Source organism: Globicephala melas, chromosome 15 (assembly GCF_963455315.2).
Source record: "Globicephala melas chromosome 15, mGloMel1.2, whole genome shotgun sequence".
Classification (NCBI taxonomy): Eukaryota; Metazoa; Chordata; class Mammalia; order Artiodactyla; family Delphinidae; genus Globicephala; species Globicephala melas.
Window position 1 is genome coordinate 14,567,650 of NC_083328.1, and position 25,576 is coordinate 14,593,225.

The 25,576-nt window shown below is 38.6% G+C and overlaps 1 protein-coding gene across 7 annotated transcripts in view; it reads right to left on the reverse strand.

Annotated features, from left to right (window-relative positions):
- The window catches only part of TPST1 (tyrosylprotein sulfotransferase 1), a 121,386-nt gene that overhangs the window by 62,638 nt on the left and 33,172 nt on the right, over nucleotides 1-25,576 (reverse strand). For 5 of the 7 annotated variants that reach the window (XR_009559095.1, XR_009559092.1, XR_009559097.1 and 2 more), the window contains exon 2: nucleotides 21,671-22,616. Coding sequence is in view for 1 of the 7 variants with exons in the window: in XM_030871903.2 (XP_030727763.1) it covers nucleotides 21,671-22,515 (845 nt within the window). In the remaining 6 variants the exon portion in view is untranslated. Of the gene's footprint in view, nucleotides 1-21,670; nucleotides 22,617-24,349; nucleotides 24,575-25,576 lie in introns of all 7 variants that reach the window. The other 2 variants (XR_009559094.1, XR_009559093.1) reach the window with 1 other exon arrangement.

The following is a 25,576-nucleotide window of genomic DNA, read 5'->3' on the forward strand; positions in this document are numbered from 1 at the left end:
CAGCACTAATTATCGGATGATAATTAGTGCTCCACTAAGTTGGAGTTTTTCCAGAAATTCAAGATTAAATCAACATTACAAAATCTATTAATGTAACTTACATTAGTAGTTTAAAAGGAGGAAAAAAACTCATATAACTACTTCAATTAGATAAATTAACCTCTGTTGTAGGTTGCTCCTAAATGGCTCCCAATAATTCGTCACACAGAGTCCTTTAAACAAATTAAGGGTGTGCCTCACAGATCCTCTCAATTTAACAATAAGGCCTCTAGGAAGCTTAAGCACATTGTCCCTTAGCCATCTCAGCAGGAGCCCAAAGCAAAGAATGGTTTATCTCAAAGAGATTTGTGGGTAAAATTATTATCCAAATGGAATGAACCCCAGTGAGATTTACAGAGGACCCACAACGTTTCTGAGAAGTTTATCAGCAGCAACATTGCCAACTTGGACTGAAAGGGACAGAAACAGTATAAAATGGAAAGACACACTGGATTCCCAAAATTCTTCTGGCAGGAATTAGACAGATAAAACCACATAGCTACAAAATATGTGCCATCTTTCATGAAAAAGGAAGGATCACTCAAGAGCCCAAAGGGCAGAGCTGAGAGATATAGAAAATAATTCCTAAATTACTTACATTTGACTGAGACCTGCTCAAAGAATGTCTAATATTTTCTCAGATGGATTTCAGAATTGATATGAACCAATGACACCTTTTTCTTCCCCCTATTTGCCTTCATTTTAAATGTCTATTGTCCTATGCCTGTTCCATCACTGTACACTGGCATTGGGGGTGGGGTGGGGACATAACTTGTATCTTTAGTGCTATAGATCTTTTCTATTCAAGGACCTATATTTAAGGAACTACACCTAGAAGCTCCATCCACAACTAGACCTGATTTAGATGGCAAGATGAAGAAGGACTTTGAGCTTGTAACAGGATGAGAATTTTGGGACATGGGGAGGGGGGAAATGTATTTTGCATATGAGTCATTGGCAGCCTGAGAACAGACTGATTGGCTGCTTCTAAAATGGTACCCAAGAGGGACTTCCCTGGTGGCAGAGTGGTTAAGACTCCACGCTCCCAATGCAGGGGGCCCAGGTTCGATCCCTGGTCAGGGAACTAGATCCCACATGCATGCCACAACTAAGAGTTCACATGCCACAACTAAGGAGCTGGCGAGCTGCAACTAAGGAGCCCACCGGCCACAACTAAGGAACTGGAAAAACACAACTAAGACCTAGCGCAACCAAATAAATAAGTAAATAAAATATTAAAAATAATAATAAATAAATTGAAAAATAAAATGGTACCCAAGATTCCCAACTCCTGTATTCCTTTATGTAATCTCCTCCCCTTGATTGTAGCTAGACCTAGGGATTTGCTTCTAATGAATATGGCAGAAGTGATAGGATGTCACCTGACGATTAGGTTAAGAAGATGTGAATTCCGTCTTGCTCACTTTCCCTGGCTCTTCTCATTTGCTTGCTCTGATTAGGTCAGCTGCTGTGTTGTGACTAGCCATACAGAGAAAGCTTCATGGCAAGGAAGTGAGGTCCTCCATCCAACACCCATGAGGAACTGAATCCTGCCCCAAACCACATGATCTGGGAAACAGTCCCCTATCAGTTAAGCCTTGACTGCAGCCTGGAGACTCAGCTAAGACAAGCCCATATTCCCAACCCACCGAAACTATGATAAAATACATGTTTGCTATTTTAAGCAAACACTAAAGTCACTACATTTTGAGGAGCTTCCAGGTTGGTGAACATATCCACATGTCAGGAGGATGGAGCACCCTTGTTTCATGGGGCCAGAAGCTTCTGTCTTGGGACCCTTCCAGACCTCGTCCTACGTACTTCTTCATCTGTAACCTTTCTAAGAATGGCTCCAAATTTTTTCTTAAATGCAGCCTTTTAAATGAGAAATAAGCCAAGACTCAGTGACAGAGTGACTTATGTAGGCTCATACTGCTTGTAAGAGGCACAGCTGGGATTCAAATCCAGGACTATCTCAGTAAGAAACCAAAATCTTAACTATCTTACTCACTGAATATGTCTTCACAGGAGCTAATTTTAATGTAGATTACAATCAGAATTTTTTTTGTAAATGTCTGATTTAAAACTGTTAATGTCTACTTTTAATGAAATAAATGATTCATTTAATTATTTTTTTAAAAGATGGAATGGGGAATACCCTGGCGGTCCTGTGGTTAGGACTCTGTGGTCCCACTGCCAATGGCCCAGGTTCAATCCCTGGTTGAGGAACTAAGATCCCGCAAGCCGTGCGGCAAGGCCAAAAATAAAAAAAATAAAAGATGGAATGATATAATGTCCTGGATTTGCGTTAAAATAATTCAAGAGTAGGGGAAGGGAGAAAGTTAAATGAAACACTGTTGGCCTATATTGATCATTGTTGGTGGTCATACATATACTATTCTTTTGAATATTTTTGTACTTGAAAATTTTCACAATAAAGAAAAAACTTATCTTAAGGTTTCTCAGCCTTGGCACTATTTACATTTTAATTGGATAAATCCTTTGTTGTGGGGCTTGTCTTGTGCACTGTAGGATGTTTAGCAACATCCCTGGTCTCTACTTATTAAATGCCAGCAGTGCAACCACCCCACCATTGTGACAACCAAAAATATTTCCAGACATTGCGAAATGTCCCCCAGGAGAGCAAATTGGCCCCAGTTGAGAACCACTGCTTTAAAACAAGGTTGCTTGTTATTATAAGTCCTAGCCTAAACAAAACCACAAAACATTAGGAAAACTGCAGGACATAAATATATACAAAAGTCATTTGTATTTTGATACAAGAGCAACTAACAGAAACTTTAAAAACAACAAATTATATAGAGGAATTCCCTGGCAGTCCAGTGGTTAGGACTTGGAGCTTTCACTGTGGGGGGCCGGGTTCAATCCCTGGTGGGGGAACTAAGATCCCACAGCTGTGCAGTACGGCCAAAGACAAACAAAAAATTATTTGAAAAAAACCACATTATTCACATTAACAGCAAAAAGGTACTCAAAAATTAATCAAAAGTACAAGACTTTTATGAAGAACATAATAAAATATCATCAAAAGATGTTGAAGACCTAAGTAAATGGAGAAGCATACTGTGTTATGGATAGGAAGGTTAATATTGCTATAATGATAGCCATCCTTCTCAAAATTACCTACAAATTCAATGTAAATTTAATCATTAATAAATCATGCTTAAATAGAAAACTGAGGAATAAAGGGCTAAAAATAGCCAAGACATTCCTAGAGAAGAACTAAGCAGGAGGCTTGCCCTACTGGATATTAAAACATTTCATAAAACTATAGTAATTAAAATAGAGTATAACTATGTTATATTTCACTAACAGAAAAATGCATATATGGAAACTTAATATTTAACCTAGCAGGTACTACAGGCAGCTAGGGAAAAAGAGACTATTACATAAACAGCTCTGGGGAACAAGACATCCATATGGAAAAAAATTAAATATGATCTGTACCCTCACACACAAAAAATAAATTTCATAATGATCAATAAATTCCAGATTGATTGACATGAAAGGAAAATTTTTCAAGTTTTAGGAAAAAATATGGGAGACTATTTTTGACCTAAGGGTAAGGAAAGAGTTCTTTACAAAACACAAAGTTCAAACCATAAGGGAGAGGTTGAACCAAGATGGAGGAGTAGAAGGATGTGCTCTCACTCCCTCTTGTGAGAACACCAGAATCACAACTAGCTGCTGGACAATCATTGACAGGAAGACACTGGAACTCACCAAAAAAGATAGCCCACATCCAAAGACAAAGGAGAAGCCACAATGAGACGGTAGGAGGGGCACAATCACAGTAAAATCAAATCCCATAACCGCTGGGTGGGTGACTCACAGACTTGGAGAACACTTATACCACAGAAGTCCACCCGCTGGAGTGAAGGTTCTGAGCCCCATATCAGGTTCCCAACCTGGGGGTCAGGCAACAGGAGGAGGAATTCCTAGAGAATCAGACTTTGAAGCCTAGTGGGATTTGACTGCAGGACTTTGACAGGACTGGGGAAAACGGAGACTCCACTCTTGGAGGGCACACACAAAGTAGTGTGCGCATCGGGACCCAGGGGAATGAGCAGTGACCCCTGGGGAGACTGAACCAGACCTACCTGCTAGTGTTGGAGGGTCTCCTGCAGACGTGGGGGGTGGCTGTGGTTCACCGCGGGGACAAGGACACTGGCAGCAGAAGTTCTGGAAAGTATGCCTTGGCGTGAGCGCTCCCAGAGTCTGTCATTAGCCCCACCAAAGAGCCCAGGTAGGCTCCAGTGTTGGGCTGCCTCAGGCCAAACAACCAACAGGGAAGGAACCCAGCCCCACCCATCAGCAGTCAAGTGGATTAAAGTTTTAGTGAGCTCTGCCCACCAGAGCAACAGTCAGCTCTACCCACCACCAGTCCCTCCCATCAGGAAACTTACACAAGCCTCTCAGATAGCCTCATCCACCAGAGGGCAGACAGCAGAAGCAAGAAGAACTACAATCCTGCAGCCTATGGAACAAAAAACACACTCACAGAAAGACAGACAAGAGGAAAAGGCAGAGGGCAAGGCAGAGGGCTATATACCAGATGAAGAAACAAGATAAAACCCCAGACAAACAACTAAATGAAGTGTAGATAGGCAACCTTCCAGAAAAAGAATTCAGAATAATGATAGTGAAGATGATCCAGGACCTCGGAAAAGAATGGAGGCAAAGATCGAGAAGATGCAAGAAATGTTTAACAAAGACCTTGAAGAATTAAAGAACAAACAAACAGAGATGAACAATACAATAACTGAAATGAAAAATACACTAGAAGGAATCAATAGCAGAATAACTGAGGCAGAAGAACGAATAAGGACATTCCAACCAAAAACGGATAAGACAGAGGGTGGAATTCACTGCCACGGAACAGAATAAAGAAAAAAGAATGAAAAGAAATGAAGACAGCCTAAGATATCTCTGGGACAACATTAAACGCAACAACATTCACATTACAGGGGTCCCAGAAGGGGAAGAGAGAGAAAAAGGACCCGAGAAAACATGTGAAGAGATTATAGTCAGAAACTTCCCTAACATGGGAAAGGAAATAGCCACCCAAGTCCAGGAAGCGCAGAGAGTCCCATACAGGATAAACCCAAGGAGAAACACGCTGAGACACACAGTGATCAAATTGGCAAAAATTAAAGACAAAGAAACATTATTGAAAGCAACAAGGGAAAAATGACAAATAACATACAAGGGAACCCCATAAGGTTAAGAGCTGATTTCTCAGCAGAACCTCTACAAGCCGGGGGGGGGGGCATGATATACTTAAAGTGATGAAAGGGAAGAACCTACAACCAAGATTACTCTACCCAACAAGGATCTCATTCAGATTCGATGGAGAAATCAAAAGCTTTACAGACAAGGAAAACCTAAGAGAATTCAGCACCACCAAACCAGTTCTACAACAAATGCTAAAGGAACTCCTCTAAGTGGGAAACACAAAAGAAGAAAAGGACCTACAAAAACAAACCCCAAACAATTAAGAAAATGGTCATAGGAACATACATATCGATAATTACCTTAAACATGAATGGATTAAATGCTCCAACCAAAAGACACAGGCTTGCTGAATGGATACAAGAACAAGACCCATATATATGCTGTCTACAAGAGACCCACTTCAGACCTAGGTACACATACAGACTGAAACTGAGGGGATGGAAAAAGATATTCCATGCAAATGGAAATCAAAAGAAAGCTGGAGTAGCAATACTCATATCAGATAAAATAGACTTTAAAATAAAGGATGCTACAAGAGACAAGGAAGGACACTACATAATGATCAAGGGATCAATCCAAGAAGAAGATATAACAATTATAAATATATATGCACCCAACATAGGAGCACCTTAATACATAAGGCAACAGCTAACAGCTATAAATGAGGAAATCAACAGTAACACAAAAATAGTGGGGGACTTTAACACCTCACTTATACCAATGGATAGATCATCCAAAATGAAAATAAATAAGAAAACAGAAGCTTTAAATGACACAACAGACCAGAAAGATTTAATTGATATTTATAGGACATTCCAACCAAAAGCAGCAGATTACACTTTCTTCTCAAGTGTGCATGGAACATTCTCCAGGATAGATCACATCTTGGGTCACAAATCAAGCCTCAGTAAATTTAAGAAAATTGAAATCATATCAAACATCTTTTCTGACAACACTATGAGATTAGAAATGAATTACAGGGAAAAAAACGTAAAAAACACAAACACATGGAGGCTAAACACTACATTACTAAATAACCAAGAGATCACTGAAGAAACCAAAGAGGAAATCAAAAAATACCTACAGAAAGATGACAATGAAAACATTACAATCCAAAACCTATGGGATGCAGCAAAAGCAGTTCTAAGAGGGAAGTTTATAGCTATACAAGCCTACCTCAAGAAACAAGAAAAATCTCAAATAAACAATCTAACCTTACACCTAAAGGAACTAGAGAAAGAAGAACAAACAAAACGCAAAGTGAGCAGAAGGAAAGAAATCATAAAGATCAGAGCAGAAATAAATGAAGTAAAAACAAAGAAAACAATAGCAAAGATCAATAAAACTAGGAGCTGGTTCTTTGAGAAGATAAACAAAACTGATAAACCATTAGCCAGACTCATCAAGAAAAAGAGGGAGAGGACTCAAATCAATAAAATTAGAAATGAAACAGAAGTTACAACAGAAACCGCAGAAATACAAAGCATCCTAATAGACTAGTACAAGCAACTCTACGTCAGCAAAATGTACAACCTGGAATGGACAAATTCTTGGAAAGGTATAACCTTCCAAGACAGAACCAGAAAGAAATAGAAAATATGAACAGACCAATCACAAGTAATGAAATTGAAGCTGTGATTTAAAATCTTCCAACAAATAAAAGTCCAGGACCAGATGGCTTCACAGGTGAATTCTATCAAACATTTAGAGAAGAGCTAACACCCATCCTTCTCAAACTCTTCCAAAAAATTCCAGAGGAAGGAACACTCGCAAACTCATTCTATGAGGCCACCATCACCCTGAGACCAAAACCAGAAAAAGATACTACAAAAAAAGAAAATTATAGACCAATATCACTGAAGAATATAGATGCAAAAATCCTCAACAAAATACTAGCCAACAGAATCCAACAACACATTAAAAGGATCATACACCACGATCAAGTGGGATTTAAACCAGGGATGCAAGGATTCTTCAATATACGCAAATCAATCTATGTGATACACCATATTAACAAACTGAAGAATAAAAACCATATGATCATCTCAAGAGATGCAGAAAAAGCTTTTGACAAAATTCAGCACCCATTTATGATAAAAACTCTCCAGAAAGTGGGCACAGACGGAACCTACCTCAACATAATAAAGGCCATATACGACAAACCCACAGCAAACATCATTCTCAATGGTGAAAAACTGAAAGCATTTCCTCTAAGATCAGGAACAAGACAAGGATGTCCACTCTCACCGCTATTATTCAACATAGTTTTGGAAGTCCTAGCCACGGCAGTCAGAGAAGAAAAGAAATAAAAGGAATACAAATTGGAAAAGAAGAAGTAAAACTGTCACTGTTTGCAGATGACATGATACTATACATAGAGAATCCTAAAGATGCCACCGGAACACTACTAGAGCTAATCAATGAATTTGGTAATGTTGCAGGACACAAAATTAATGCACAGAAATCTCCGGCATTCCTATACACTAATGATGAAAAATCTTAAAGAGAAATTAAGGAAACACTCCCATTTACCATTGCAACAAAAAGAATAAAATATCTAGGAATAAACCTACCCAGGGAGACAAAAGACCTGTATGCAGAAAACTATAAGACACTGATGAAAGTAATTAAAGATGATACCAACAGATGGAGAGATATACCATGTTCTTGGATTGGAAGAATCAATATTGTGAAAATGACTATACTACCCAAAGCAATCTGCAGATTCAATGCAATCCCTAACAAATTGGCAATTTTTTATGGAACTAGAACAAAAACTCATAAAATTTGTATGGAGACACAAAAGACCCCAAATAGCCAAAGCAGTCTTGAGGGAAAAAAACGGAGCTGGAGGAATCAGACTCCCTGACTTCATACTATACTATAAACTGACAGTAATCAAGACAATCTGGTACTGGCACAAAACCAGAAACATAGATCAATGGAACAGGACAGAAAGCCCAGAGATAAACCCACGCACCTATGGTCAACTAATCTATGACAAAGGAGGCAAGGATATACAATGGAGAAAAGACAGTCTCTTCAATAAGTGGTGCTGGGAAAACTGAGACAGCTACATGTAAAAGAAAGAAATTAGAACACTCTCTAACACCATACACAAAAATAAACTCAAAATGGATTAGAGACCTAAATATAAGACTGGACACTATAAAACTCTTAGAGGAAAACATAGGAAGAACACTCTTTGACATAAATCACAGCAAAATCTCTTTTGATCCATCTCTTAGAGTAATGGAAATAAACACAAAAATAAACAAATGGGACCTAATGAAACTTAAAAGCTTTTGCACAGCAAAGGAAACTACAAACAAGATGAGAAGACAACCCTCAGAATGGGAGAAAATATTTGCAAACAAATCAGTGGACAAAGGATTAATCTCCAAAATATATAAACAGCTCATGCAGCTCAATATTAAAAAAACAAACAACCCAATCCAAAAATGGGCAGAAGACCTAAACAGACATTTCTCCAAAGAAGACATGCAGATGGCCAAGAAGCACATGAAAAGCTGCTCAACATCACTAATTACTAGAGAAATGCAAATCAAAACTACAATGAAGGCTTCCCTGGTGGCGCAGTGGTTCAGAGTCCGCCTGCCCATGCAGGGGACGCGGGTTCGTGCCCCAGTCCGGGAAGATCCCACATGCTGCGGAGCAACTGGGCCTGTGAGCCATGGCTGCTGAGCCTGCACGTCTGTAGTCTGTGCTCCGCAACGGGAGAGGCCACAACAGTGAGAGGCCCGTGTACCGAAAAAAAAAAAAAAAAAACTACAATGAGGTATCACCTCACACCAGTTAGAATGGGCATCATCAGAAAATCTACAAACAACAAACGCTGGACAGGGTGTGGAGAAAAGGGAACCCTCTTGCACTGTTGGTGGGAATTTAAATTGATACAGCCACTATGGAGAACAGTACGGAGGTTCCTTAAAAAACTAAAAATAGAATTACCATATGATCCAGCAATCCCACTACTGGGCCTATACTCAGAGAAAACCATAATTCAAAAAGACACATGCACCCCAATGTTCATTGCAGCACTATTTACAACAGCCAGGTCATGGAAGCAACCTAAGTGCCCATCGACAGACAAATGGACAAAGAAGATGTGGTACATATATACAATGGACTATTACTCAGCCATAAAAAGGAACGAAATTGGGTCATTTTTTGAGATGTGGATGGATCTAGAGACTGTCATACAGAGGGAAGTCAGAAAGAGAAAAACAAATATCGTATATTAACGCATGTATGTGGAACCTAGAAAAATGGTACAGATGAACCGGTTTGCAGGGCAGAAGTTGAGACACAGATGTAGAGAAGAAACATATGGACACGAACGGGGGAAAGCCGTTGGGGGGTGGGGATGGTGGTATGATGAATTGGGCGATTGGGATTGACATGTATATACCGATGTGCATAAAATTGATGACTAATAAGAACCTGCTGTATAAAAAAATTAATTTAATTTAATTTAAAAATTAAAAAAATAAAAGAATATCTAGGTCATCAAAAATACCGAAAGTCTGAGAAACTGTCATAGCTAGGAGAAACCTAAGGAGATATGATGACTCAATGTAATATGGAATCCTGGAGGGATCCTGGAACAGAAAAATAATATTAGGCAACATTGCTAATTTTACTATTTAACAATTTCCAGGACTTCCCTGGTGGCGCAGTGGTTAAGAATCCGCCTGCCATTGCAGGGCACACAGGTTCAAGCCCTGGTCCGGGAAGATTCCACATGCCGCAGAGCAACTAAGCCTGTGTGCCACAACTACTAAGCCTGCGCTCTAGGGCCCGTGAGCCACAACTACTGAAGCCCTCACGCCTAGAGCCTGTGCTCTGCAACAAGAGAAGCCACCGCAATGAGAAGCCCGCACACCACAACGAAGAGTAGCCCCCGTTCGCTGCAACCAGAGAAAAGCCCACGTGCAACAATGAAGACCCAGTGCAGCCAAAAATAAATTTAAAAAGTAATATTGTTAAAATTTTTTCCATATTTGAATATATTCATTTGGGTTTCTGATTTGTTACATGAATTTTATGAGCAATTATATCTCAAGACCACTTGTATTTCACAGTTTATCATGTTCAAAAATCAATGTCATATAAAGATTAAGATAAAACAAACAAAACAAAAAAATCGTAAGGGAAAAAACTGATAAATGCAACAACTTGAAAATCTACATTCATCAAAACAGATTATAAAGAAAGTTAAAAGACAAGCTACTGAGAGAAGCAATCTGTAATATATCTATCAGATAAAGGATATCAAAAAGAAAAAGACAAACCTTACCCATCAGAAATATGGGCAAAAGTCATGAACAGGCCTTTCACAAAAGAGAACTATATATAGCCAATGAAAATATACAGTGCTCAAATTCATTAACAGAGAATTACAAATTGAAATTACAGTGAGGTACCTACCATTTACTCTTACCCAGTTAGAAAAATTAACAAGCCAGGCTGTACTATACAGTTAAACTAAATAAGAAGGTTTAAAAAAAAAAAGCCAGGCTGGTGAGGTTATGGATTCCTGGGGATTTTTATATTGATAGTAGCAGTGTAAGCTACTGCAAACTCTTTGGAAAACAACTTGGCATTACCTAGTGAAGGTGAATATGCATATCCTCCATGACCCAGCAATCCTATGCTTAAGTGTGTATCTTAGAGAAACTCTTGAAGAGGACACCTTAAAAAATGTATATAGCTCGAAACCGAAAATGACCCAAATGTTCATTAACAGTATAAATGTATAAATAATTATATTTATTATTATTATATCATAGTATTGTGGCAATAAAAACAAATTGAAAATAGCTATACACCTCAAAAATATAAATCTCAAGATAATGTTAAGTAAAAAAAAAAAAAAAATGGACAGAAGAAAACACAGACTATGATCTCATTTACGTAAAGTTCACAAATAGGCTAACTAAACAAACAAAAATGGGAAAAACACGACAAAAATAATGACAGACCAGGTATCATCATCAGGTAGTTTCAAATATTGCTACTGTAAGGCTGAAATTCCCAAACTGCCATGTCAGTTTCCCTAGTAGAGCTGTTAAAATCAGGTGCCCATTTTGTTTCATTAGTTAAACAAACATTCATGAGTTAAGACTATCTCTACCGTAAACAAGCTTATGGAGAATGTGTGATAACAAAAGCCTATGGCGCACTTGGTACCGTGCTAGGTACCAATGCCAGGTGTTTTGCACTCATTTTTTTTTTTTTGACAGAGCATAAGCATTTAATAACAATAAAAAATATATATACTATAGTACCATTTATGCCAGGTGCTGTGCTAAAGGCTTTATAGTAATTTTAATTTAATCCTTACAACAACTCTATGAAGTAAATAAATACTATGACCTCCATCCTCAGTGGGTACTATCGATATTATTATTATCCTGATAATAATAATAATAAAGATAATAGGTAACATTTTTTTTTTTTGGCCACACCGTGCAGCTTCAAAGCGCAGAGTGAAAGCGCACAGTCCTAACCAATGGACTGCCAGGGAATTCCCAATAGGTATTTTTGATCACCTACTAATGCCAGGCACTGGGCTAAGGCTTTATAGTCAACCTAATTTAATCCTGAGGACAGCCCGGCAAAGTAGGTATCATCCCTAATGGATATTACTTCCATCCCCATTTCCAGGATAAGAAAACTAAGGGGGAGGATGAGGAAACTAAGCATAAGCAAAATCAAGTAACTCACCCAAGGTCATATAACTGATAAAGGATAGAGCTAGGATTTGAAACTTTGTCTGACTCTTTATCTGTCTGCCTGTGTTTAGCCACTTTCACACTCATTATTTTATTTAATATTCATAAGCCCTATAAAGTAAATGTAACATAGAGGTTAAGAGCACAGGTTCTGAAGATGGAAAGACGTGAGCCCTACATGAGCTCTACTATGTTCCAACTGTGGAACCGAGGACAAGCTCCTCAACCTCTCTGAGAGGGATAGGCCCTTCATCTATAAAATGGAGGGGGTTTTTAAAATAAATTTATTTATTTATTTTTGGCTGTGTCGGGCCTTCGTTGCTGCGTGCGGGCTTTCTCTAGCTGCGGCGAGGGTGGGCTACTCTGTTGCGGTGCGCGGACCTCTCATTGCGGTGGCTTCTCTTATTGTGGAGCACGGGCTCTCGGTGCGCAGGCTTCAGTAGTTGTGGCACTCGGGCTCAGTAATTGTGGTTCGTGGGCTCTAGAGAGCAGGATCAGTAGTTGTGGCGCACAGAATAAGTTGCTCCGTGGCACTCGGGATCTTCCCAGACCAGGGCTCAAACCTGTGTCCCCTGCATTGGCAGGCGGATTCTTAACCACTACACCACCAAAGAAGTCCCAAAATGGAGGTTTTTAAAGTATCTGTGTAACTGTGAAAGGGTAAATATGAAAACTGAGATAAGGCATGCAAAGAACTTATAACACAGTGGCTGGCACACAACAAATATTCAATAAATATTAGATGATAACATCATGGTCATCATCACCATCTTCTCCATTTTCTTGATTAAAAAAATGGAGATACAGAGAGGGACAGTAGTTCATCCAATGTTACAAAACCAGTTGGTGTCAGTAAAAGAATTTTAAACATAGGTCTAATCAGCTTCAAAGTCTGAACTCTTTTCCACTTGCCAAGACACCTCATGAAGGCAAAGGAAGCACATCCTAGACAAAGGGAGATCTCAAGGAGCTCCTCCTTAGGGAAGGGAGACCTAAGCTGAATGCTTAAATACAACTTGACTTGGTCAGATGAAGTGAGAGAAAGGTACCGCAGACAGAGGGAGCAATACATCCAAAGGAGCTGATACAATGAACAGTGTGGACTATTTGAGTAGATACAATTATTTCAGTGTGGCTAGAGCCCAGAGAGTAAGAGGCAAAAAAGTTAGAGTCTACATATGAAGCAAACATAAGATGCAGCATGATTCTGAGCAGGGGTTCTTAAAGTGAAATCTCCAGACAAGGAGCATCACCACCTAGGAACCTGCTACGAATGCAAATTATTGGGGCTACACCAGGTCTGAATCAGAAACTCTGGGTCTTTTAAAAGGTCCTTCAGGGGACCCTAATGTATGGCTGATGTTTGAGAAGATGATTTTGATCAATGATGGAATGTAATGGTGTTTTTCAAAAATAATGAAATCATCCTTTATTAGATAACTCAGAAGAGGGAGAGGACCATAGTATCTGGATAGAAACTAGCTATAATACCTATGATGTGCTTGGTTTTTCTTTGATAGCAGTTAATCAATTTTACAGGTTATTCTACTTACAGATCAAATCTGCCCTATGTTTCACCTTAGAAAAACACCCCCAAACAGGCTAACATTTTAAATCTTAAAAATATTTTTTTTCTTTGTTTCATACCTTCTAAGTTTCATACCCTGAAAGGTCAAACTTAGGTCTATTAAAACTAAGTGTTTAGGGCTTCCCTGGTGGCGCACTGGTTGAATCCACCTGTCAATGCAGGGAACACGGGTTCGAGCCCTGGTCCGGGAAGATCCCACATGCCGCAGAGCAACTAAGCCTGAGTGCCACAACTACTGAGTCTGCGCTCTAGAGCCGGCGAGCCACAACTACTGAAGCCCGTGCCTAGAGCCCGTGCTCCGCAACAAAAGAAGCCACCGCAATGAGAAGCCCACACGCCACGACGAAGAGTAGCCCCCACTTGCCTCAACTAGAGAAAGCCCATGTGCAGAAACAAAGACCCAACTCAGCCATACATACATACATACATAAATACATAAATACATAAAACAAAAAAACTAAGTGTTTGTAGGGACTTCCCTGGTGGCTCAGTGGATAAGACTCCGTGTTCCCAATGCAGGGGGCCCGGGTTTGATCCCTGGTCAGGGAACTAGATCCCACATGCTGTAACTAAGAGCCCGCATGCTGCTACTAAGAGCCTGCATGCCACAACTAAAAGATCCCGCATGCCAAAACTGAAGGTCCCACAAGCCGCAACTAAAGATCCCACGTGCTGCAATGAAGATCCTGCGCGCAAACTAAGACCTGGTGTAGCCAAATAAGTAAGTAAATAAATAAATATTTAAAACAAAAACAAAAAAACCCTAAGTGTCTGTAGAAACCATTATGATCCCAGCCTCTTAAAAACTTACAATTTTTAAAAATTTAAGAGGATGTTATAATCAACTTTTTCTTTTGAAAACAAAATAGAAGTGTCCCAATTCCATGAGTTTTACTTCAGTTTTGCTAAATCCAAGCAAAATTAAATGTTGCCACAAACCAGAGCCACACCACCTCTAAGTACTTTAGATACCAAGGTTCCTTATGAGATTTCATTTGAAAAGGGTGTCCCATGGATAAGACAAGTTTGAAACAACTGGTCTACAGGATAAAAGTTAGGATCTTGAGCATAAAATATAAGGCCCTCCAAAGCCTGGTCCCTCTCAGCTCTCTCAAGCCTATTCCCACCACTTCGTGCCTGGGTATGAACTCTCAAACTGCCTATAATTCCTCATAAATACCACAGTGTTTCTCATCTTTGTGAATTTGTCCATGTTGTAGCTTCCAAATGATTACTGCCTGGTTTTATTTTACTTTACGTTTAAACAATTATATTAGGCTATGGGAAACAAATGTGACATTCTGGGCCCAGGTGGGAGTGAGCTTGGATGACTTCCACTATAGAGTGGGAGGGCAGGGCCTACAGTTCAGGCATAACAGGTCCCAGCTGTTCTCTAGGTCCTTCTGTGCCCCTAGGTTGAGCCATGAGTCATGCCACAAGAAGCTCTCTATTCCACCTCTTCTCTTTGGACACTGTAGGACTAGAGTTAGACACAGACCGATCCTAGGAGTAATATCTCCTGATGGTTCATTTGGCTAAGGAAGAAAGAGGTGTTCTAAGTAATCAAGGAAGAACTACCACACTCCAACCATGGGTCACCCAAGGAGCACAATATCCTGTAAGTCAAAATGATCTTCCCTTTATCTGGGAGCTTGCCCCCCAGGGGGCATCTCGCAATGTCTGGAAACATTCTGGGTTGCCACAACTTGGCAGGGGTGGGGAGGGTTGCTACTGGTATCTACTGAGTAGGAGCCAGGGATGCTGCTAATTAAACATCCCACAACGTACAGGACGGTCCCCCACAACAAAGAATTATCTGGCCCAAAATGTCAATACTGCCAAGGTTGAGAAACACTGCTTTATTTCTCAATTTGACACCACATCACCCAGGAAGGCCTTCCTGAACAGCCCAGACTGGGTTAGGTACCTCTTGTTGGTTTCCCATAGTACTTCACACTGTATCATTCAGCAATCTGTGTCTTCTGTTAGATCATGGGTACCTTTAGGGCAGACTTCTGCAGTCTGTCTGGCACATAGTAAGTACTCAGTGAAGTAGCAGAGACTGCTATCTGCCTACCCCAAAAAACAACCTATTCTTCTCAGTAAAAGAAACATCAACTCTCAGCTGGGCACATGGTCACTACATTCCTCAGCCTTTTATTTACGGCCATAAGACTAAGTTATGGCCAGGGCAACACACGGAGAAGGGCTACCTGAAAGCTTCTAGAAACTATTCTTAAAAAATACTTAAGGCTCCTTCTTATATGCCCACCCTACCCCTACCCTGCTGCCTAGGACACAGATAATATGACTGGAGCTCCAACTTGGACCTTGGGGGCAATGAGCTTCCAAACCAGTCTTGGTCTGCCTTCTTTTACATAACAGCCACTATTTTATTTAAAACCATTGTTATCTTGGATCTCTATCTTTTGCAAAGACACCTTAATCTAAATGATTTAATACCCAACTTCTATTTTTTGCCATCGATTGCCATGTTCTTCAAGAAAAGTGAGAGTTGTGCTTTATATTAATATATGTTCTTGTTCTTCTCATTCTTCACTGACATATTTTTAAATACAATTTTCCTCTACTGTTTTCCTTTTACAACCTGTTTTGCTGTCAATTGTATTCCTCGTTTATTCAATTACCCTTTTCCAGCTAAGCGTTCTCAGCTACTTAGCTCTTCAATTTGACTTGTAAAAGCAGCACAGCCATTTTCACAATCCCAAAGCATTCCTCTTAGATGGTATTTGATTAACAACTAAATTTATAAAGATAGGTTTACTGCCTTCACAAAGGATCAGTAATCCAAAGTAAACAGCCTTGCTCTATGATAATTTTATGGGGAAAAATGTAATATTTATAAAACTCCTCTGGGATATTTTAATCTGAGTTCACAGAGCTCAGCTAATCCTGATTTGCATGCTATTAATCTTACAAACTATAGAAGTGATCCTAATTTGCATGAATATAGCATTCTCTTAACTTGCTCATAATATTCTTTTTTTTTTTTTTTTTCCAGTACCGCGGGCCTCTCACTGTTGTGGCCTCTCCCGTTGCGGAGCACAGGCTCCGGACGCGCAGGCTCAGCAGCCATGGCTCATGGGCCCAGCCGCTCCGTGGCATGTGGGATCTTCCCGGACCGGGGCACGAACCTGTGTCCCCTGCATCGGCAGGCGGACTCTCAACCACTGCGCCACCAGGGAAGCCCACTCATAATATTCTTGTTATCCTTACATTTCAGAAATTTTTCAAGTAGACATTTTGTTATCTTTCTCTGGTAATCCTGTAAAATATAAAAATTTTTAATTCCAAACTAAGTTCCATTTTGGAAACTAAAAAAAAAATTAATATTCTAAATTTACTAAATAACTATTCTACTTCCTCAAAAGTATCTCCATTTCCAAAAATTTTTCTGCATTATTTTCACCTATTTAATGTGTTTTTTGCTCTGGATCTGATTTCTAAGTTTTTTCTCTGCTTTACACTTATTAGAAGCTTCAGAGTGTCATTTATTGTATTCTAATTTGTTCTCTTATATTTACCACTATTACATTTTTCATTCTAACCTATTTGTGCATAATAGTTGTACACCCTTTTTCTGCTCTTGGAGTAGATAACTCTTCTCTGAATTGTAGTTGTGATTCTTGTACTTATTCCTTTTAAGGGTTACCATTATATTATTTTATTTTTCTGGCTTTGCTCTTTTGACTACTAAACTTATTTACTGATCATAAGTTACCTTTTTATTTCACTCACTCTTGAGTATACATATGGTTGGTGGCTTTTTTTTGTTGTTACTATTATTGATGATTTTTATTTGTTCCAGGTAATTCTATAGTATCTTAATGAGTTTAAGAGCAGAAACAACTCTGTGCACTCTAGTAACTTCCTGAATGCTTCCATATGGAGATGACTAAAATTCCACAAAAATTCCACAATCTGCAGGAAGAGGTCTACATAAATAGTCTCAAACTTTACTTCTATTTCCTACTCAAAATACAAACTTCTATTTCCTACTCCAAACGCAAAATACAAATATCAAACAGAGCAGGCCTCAGCAGTAGATACCATTTACTGATCAGTAAAACCCTCCTCCAATTCAATCACTTGGAGAATTCTGCCGGAATACACCTATTTGCATAAAATATTTTCCTTAGAATGTGCCCCCCCACCTTTCTATACAAACATTTCTTGAAAGATAAAGGCAAAAAGACATGTAGAAATACCTCAATTTTTTCCTACTCTCTATTAGTTTAGAAGAAATAGAGAGATCAGCGAGTTCTATACATATTGTTTTTTGGAGCTATCATATTCAAGACTATGATTCAGTTTAATACGAAGTTGAATAGTATGGTTGAATAATTTATTAAAACAGAACGTAGCATTCAAACATAAAAGTTATAATGCCAGTCACTGGAGAAACTAGAACTACTACTGGAGTTGAACGACTACCTTAAAATATCAAGGATGACTAGTATATCTAAAATCCTAGGGACTTCCCTGGCGGTCCAGTGGTTAAGACCCTGTGCTTCCAATGCAAGGGGTGCGGGTTCGATTCCTGGTCGGGGAACTAAGATCCCATATGCTGCACAGCGTAGCCAAAAAAAATTAATAAGTAAAAAAATAAAATAGAATAAAATCCCACAGTTTTACCTAAATGCAGAACTAAAGCTAAATTATCAGCCAGTCAAAGCAATCTGTTTTCATCCCTTCTCCACTCATTAAATATTTTGCTTTTATTTTCAATTTTGAAAAGTTTAGCTTATATACACTAATCTCTAATGAAGACTCCCTGGACCACGCCAGAATGAAAGTATGCTTTCTTCTATCAAACTCTTTCATAGACGACCCTTATACATGCTAGCAGGTGACTACCTTACACCTCCTACTCTTCTGTAACTGGAACTGACCAGGGAAGGAACAGATGAAATGAAAATAACTGAAAATTCCTAAGCAAAGCAAAAGAAAGCTTAACCTTCATAGTTAACAAGATAAGGCAGGTAGAACCATGAAGGCCCTTCTTATTGCTGTCATCAACAATTTCTGCATCCTGAGCCATCTGGTGATATCTTCAAGCCTTCAAGGCTGCCTAAATATTTTCAGTATTTTTGTACTAAATAATATACTAAAATAAGTATTAAAATACTTACTTTAAACAATTTTCCCAGAATAAAAATATTTATAGGAAGGCAAAAGCACACAGGATGATTGACTCTGGGCTATGAATTCCTTATGGTCATGACTCTCAACTAACATGTAATATTTACAACCTGGTACTTACTAATGGAATAAGTCTGTATGTTTTTACCTTATCCCCCAATTAGCTCTTTTTAAGAGCAGGGACTCAGTCTTAAAAGAGGCAGTACAGTTTAGATTAGACCTGCTTCAACCACAGTAGCTCTGCTCTTATCTATTTTATACTGTAATGCTGGGTAAGTCTTTGTTTCAAAAAGGAGTTTAAATGTTATTATTTTGCTCTTAAGTTTAAAAACTACTTGCATCCCACTAAAATTAAAAGGACTGACAATACCAAGTGTTGGCAAAGATGTGAAGCAACTAGAACACATTCATGTATAGTACAGTCACACATGAATGGTACAGCCATACATGAATGATACAGACACTCTGGAAAACTGGAAGTATTTGTTAAAGATATATAGATACATAGATAGAGATATCTTACGAGCCATCAATTCTACTCATTGTTATATACCCAAGAGAAATGAAAGCTTATGTCAACCAAAGGTTATGTACAAGAATATGCTTAGCAACTTTACACATAATTCCCCAAAACTGGAAACATCAAATGTCCATCAATGGAACAATGGATCAATTGTGTTATATTTACATATTGGAATATCAGGTAGTAATGAAAAAGAATGAACTACTGCTATGTATAATATTCTGGGTGAATCTAAATGTTAAATGAAAAAATCCAAGAACAAGATAATAAATAGACATGACTGCATTTATATGAAGTTCAAAAACAAGCAAGACTGTTTTTGAACTTTATATGCAACCTCATATCACCTCTGGTGTAAGAGATTGGAACAGTCGTTACTTTGGGGTTTAGGAGGATACTGACTGGGAAGGAGCATAAAGGAGTCTCCTGAGTGCTGGTAATTTTTTTATATCTTTATATGGATGATAAGAACACAAGTGTGTAGAGATGTAAACATTCATCAAATTGTACACTGAATATTTGTGATTTACTATATATGTTATACCCTCATTTTTAAAAACTCATATAGTGGCAAGAGTCTTGGAATAGGCATTGGAGGTTCTAGTCATGGTTCTGCCATATGTGATTCTTGACAAAGCATAAAACCTCACTGGGTCTGCATTCCATACACTTTATGCTAAGTAAGGTCTCTTCCCCCTCTAAAACTCACTGATTCAAAATTCCTATGAATTTCCTTGGTCTGCATGTTTGCAAAATTTTCTTTTTTCTTTTTTCTTTTTTTTGGCCACGCTGCGCAGCATGCAGGTTCTTAGTTCCCCAACCAGGGATCAAACCCACGCTCTCTGCAGTGGAAGTGCAGAGTCCTAACCACTGGACCACCAGGGAAGTCCCTGCAAAATTATCTTTTCCTGATTTCCACAGAAATTTAACTTGAGCATATCTCTTTAATCCCTACTTGGAGAGATGGTGGGGTGTTAATAGGCTTATTTTATATTAATAGATGGAACTAGCATCAGAATTTCTGGGCCAACATACAAGCATACAAAGTAAAATGCTACCTAGGAATACAGGTGATTAGAAACTAGTGATGCTCTATTATTTGGAAAGAACAGTAAACTGTGATGACGTTAGCTAAAGCTGTAATTCTCTCTGAATCAATAAAAATAACCTGGAGCCACTGGAGTGATGATACCTAATAATTTATAATCAATAACTGAAAGCTTGTTGCAGAAAGGTAGCTGTTCCTTTTCAATTACCTATATGAGGAATCAATATTTACTGTACAAGTTCTATACTTTGAAAAAAAATCAAGAAGACATTCCTTGATAGGGGCAAGCAGGACACACAAGGGAAGTTCACTGCTTTTTCTTTTTCTTTTTTTTTTAGGTATTACTTTTATAAATGGAAAGATAAAAAATAAAATTTAGTCATAGCCAACTTTTCTTCATGAGGAGATGCTACCTGAATTTAACAGTAGTTTTTATATCCTTATATCCTTATTCTAGGTATAAGTCATCAAGTCAGGTTATCAGAGCAAGTCAGGCCACCCTAGTCATCACTTCATTAGAAAGGAAGAAAAATACAATGGTTTTAGAAATACTTGAATCCAAGGAACTTCTTGTATGAATTATGGATTAAGCTTCCAAATTTCAGAGATCCTCTAAAATTTTGTAAAAATCAAGGGAAGATGTATCCATCACATGACAAAAGAAGCACTACATGTAATAAAATGCCATGGGAAAAAGCACTAGCCCATTAAGACCAAAGCATAGATTCTAATTCTGGCCCTGCCATTTAAATTTGAGTAAATCATTTTGATCTTTCTGACTCAGATTTCCTACCTGTAAAATGAAGGGAATGAGTTAGATAATTTTAACCTTTATTTTTCTCTCACTAAAATTTCCTATATGCTGGAATTCACTTCATACCAACATGGTAGATGCTTTTCCTCATATTGACCCTCATCTACACAAAAGTTAACTATCCTTATTAACAAAAATATCTAGAAATTAAATATCAGAAGCCACTAAAATTGAATGATGGACATTAAAGTCTGATGTCCTTTCACTGCTATAAATTGGGTTTGCTTCCATCAAGTACATAAAGAACAATTCATAAATTTTAAAATGAATTAAGTAAATGAAAGGGTCTATAATGAACCGGCTAGAGAATTTTTTAAAAACTCACTGATGAAGCTCTATTCTAGAAAAGGTCTACAGTTTCCATATACATATATATATTCCATATAGACACACACACACACACACACACACACACACACACACACACACATATTCTTTATTAGCTGAATATGGTCAAATAAAAAACATAACATCTACTCACTTTGACAGAGATACTCCCCCAGCTTTCCCAATCATCTCTTCATGGTGTAATACTGAGTGGTTCCAAGGAATTTGGAGGAACTTTAAGAGTGTTCTCATCCACCGTTCAGGGTGTAAGACAAGTTGCTCATAGTGAACTAACATGCATTTTTTATAGCCAACCTCCATACACTGGTTATACATGGTCTCTATGGCACGATTCCACTTGGTCAAACAGTCCCTATAGCTGTTCAGGTCAAATCCAGCGATTGTAACTTTTCGAGAAATCATTGAATGTACTGATGCCCGGCCATCACGGACCATCAGGAGAAATTTGGCATTGGGGAATAACCTAGCAAGGTAAGTTAAGGATTTCAGGGCAAAAGGATCTTTATTACATAAATAAGGGGCTGGCTCCCCATGCTTAACAATGATTTCTAGTAAGAAGGCCTGCATGGCAGAATCCAGCACTTCATCGGTGACACCAGCCTCATCCAAGCGTATTTTCTCTTTACTCGACCGTGACCATATCTGCTTCAGAGCCAGGATTCGAGGAATGACCCTGGTTTCCTCTCCACAGCGAATATCAGGGTGTGCATCTAGCATGGCCCTCATGAGTGTGGTTCCACTCCGAGGCACACCTCCAATAAATATTAAAGGCATATCTTTGTGATAGGCAAAGGTTTTATTGGCTTTGATGTCCAGGCCAGTTCGCACAGTGGTCTTTGTGTTCTCCAATTTGAGGGGCTGGCTACGTTCTTCTATTCGGTGATGGCATTCCATGGCGTGTTGGCCCAAGTAAAATACAGTCACAGAACTAATCACCAGACATGCCAATAGTAAGTTCTGCTTCAGTTTTCCAACCATCTTGATGGGGTTATCTTGCTATTAAACAGATATTTTGCTACAAATGTTTTTCAGAAAACTTTCAGGCCATGGAGATTCTACTTCAGAAAGATGATCAATATCTAATAGGAAAAGGAAAAAGTTATTTTACCATTACATTAAGATTGTTTACAAATTAATCATCAGTTATCACCATTGCATTTTAGCTAGAAAGAAGTTGAAGCAGTCTTAAATACACTGATACTCTTAGAATAAAAGTATATATAAATATAAGCAAAAATAAATCAATATTTCTAATCAGAAACAGCTTTTCTTAATGTAACAATTCTGAAGCTACAGACCTTGCACAGAATGGAAATATAAATAAAATTATTTCTATGGTGAGTCAAGCAAATATTTAATATTCCCAAGTATGTTTGGAGTCTAACCCAAGGTTCATCTCTGATATTCAGAGTTGCTTCATCCCCAAGAAGCTTCATCCACATTCTACCATAAAGAGAAATTACAGAAGAAATATACAACTTCCAAATTTTTAACACAGATTCAGTTTATTCATATCTTAGAAATTATTTATTTAGGTACTACAGTCCAGATACTTGGGCTTGGCTGAGGATAAACTTTGAAAAGGACAGCAGTGCAGTGACCCCTGCTCTCAGGAAACAAAGTCTCATGGGCAGACAAATATACAATGATAATAAAGTGTGATCAGTGTCTTAGTAGAAACAAGCAAAGGAGACAATGGTAGTATAATGAAAAGGCACACAGAAAGGAAGCTACCTCAGGAAGCTATAAAACCATATATAAAACAAGAGGAAGGAGTACGCTAAGCAATAGAAACTTGTGTGCAAAAGCACAATGGCATGACAGAACACAGCATAATTAGGTGACAAGAAGTAGTTCAGGAAAGCTGGTGTATAGGGTGCAAAGAAAACTGTGTGTGTCTGTGATCTAGCCTTATCTAGAATAGATAAGATTTGGGTACACAGAGCATTCTAAACTGAAGATACGCTATGACCAAAGACACAGACATGTAAAAGCAGGGGCATGTATGTAAAACATACGTACTATGTACATGTAAACTTACCCTGAACTTCAGAGGGCAAGTGTGATGTTTAGTTTTATCTGTCAACTTGGCTAGGCTATGGTGCCCAGTGTTTGGTCAAACACCAGTCAAAATGTTTCTGTGAAGGTATATTTTTTAGAAGTGATTAACAATTAAATCAACAGACTTTGAGTAGATTACCCTCCAAAATACAGGTGGACCTCATCCAACAATTGAAGTCCTTAAGAGAAAAGACAAGTTTCCTGAAGAAAAAGGGACTCTCCACAAGACTGCAACACAGAAACCCTGCCTGAGTTTCTAGCCTTGCTGCCCTGAGGAATTCAGCCTCTAGGCTAACATCAACTCTTACCTGCCGGACTGCTGTATGGATTTTAGAAATACCAGTGCCATAATCACATGAGCCAATTCCTTAAAAACTCTCAGTCATATATATATATATATATATATACACACACACACACACACACACATACATATACATATGAATATCCTGACTGACAGTGAGTACACCTGGGGAAATGACTAACTACACCAGAAAAAGAATACATTCTGAGGGGCTGGATGTCTAGCTATGAACTAACGAGAAGGTAGGCCATTCTTCTCCCCAAAAAAACAAGTTATAAAGAGGAATGAAACTGACAAAACCACCCTTTCAGTCCTCTGGAAATTGACCAAAGGAATACAGCAACCCAAGAAGCATTTATGTTTGAAAAACTGCTCAACGTTCAGTAAGAACAGTGAGAGCTGTGGTATTTGTGCCCAAGACTACTCCCACCCCCACCATCCACTCACTCAGCAGGTACAGAGGTTCTGCAGGGCAGGGCAAACTACAAGGCCTGGAGGCTTTGCTGCTGGAATCAATGGGAGATCACTCAATTTGAACTGGAGCGTAGCACACATGCCCAACCGTGCTGCCAGTGTAAGTGATGCTCCAGGCGGCAGGTGAGCAAGGACGGTGAAGAGCTCTAGTAGGCTGAGGCTGTAGTCGTGATCAGCAAGCTCGTGGCCAAAGCTGAGCTATATACAGGCAAAGAGGAGACATGAAAGGATCAAGTGGAAAGTAAACACCAGGGCAGATTTGAGAACAGCCTGAACTTTGAACATGTTCCTCTGCCCCACACGCAGATCCACTGGCAGAGGACAAGTCTTACTGCCTCAATATGTTTGAGCACAACCGCTGTCCACTAAGCTATGCAGACAGGGGGGCAAACCACAAGAAAGCCATGCTTAAAAATGAAAACAATTGTGTGTGTGTGTATGTATCTGAGCAGCTACATCAGCATACATTTATATGAAATGTTCACATCTGGCAAATTTACAGAGACAGAAAGCATGGGGTGGAAGCAGGAACTTATGGCAAACAGGCATGAGGGGACTTTTTCCAGTGATGAAAATGTTCTAAAACTGGACTGCTGTGATAGTTGCACAACTCTATAAAATCTACTAAAAATCACTGAATTGTACCCTTAAAATGAGTAAGTTTTATGGTATATGTTACACCTCAGTACAGCTGGTTTTTCTTTTTCTGAAGAATACACTCAAAGAAATATTTTTTGAGAGTCTCAGTAGGATACAACAGTCAAGATCTGGTTTTTGTTTACTCATGTATTCATTCCTTTAGCCACATATTTGAAGACCTATTACTGTGCCAGGCACTGTACTTTATTATAAAGCTGCAACAAAGAACCATAAAGTGAGAAGAGGTTGAGATTAGAAGATCAGCTTGATAAGAAAAGACTGCAAAGAAAAAAACATTAATTAAGATAATTGGTAGCAATATAGCATTGAAATATCTATGCAGAAAACTGTATCCATGATGTAGAAGGCACACTTAAGATGTTACACCAGTATTTAATTTAAAGGGGAGAAAGTGGGAAGGAAAGAAAACAATGGAGAGAAAAGAGAGTAATAGAGAAAATGGAGAATTAAGATTCAATCCTAGAAAAATAACATTTTGGTTAAAGAAACTAAAACTGTATCAAAAGCACAAAGGGAAAAAGTCCTTTTGGAAATAGAAAA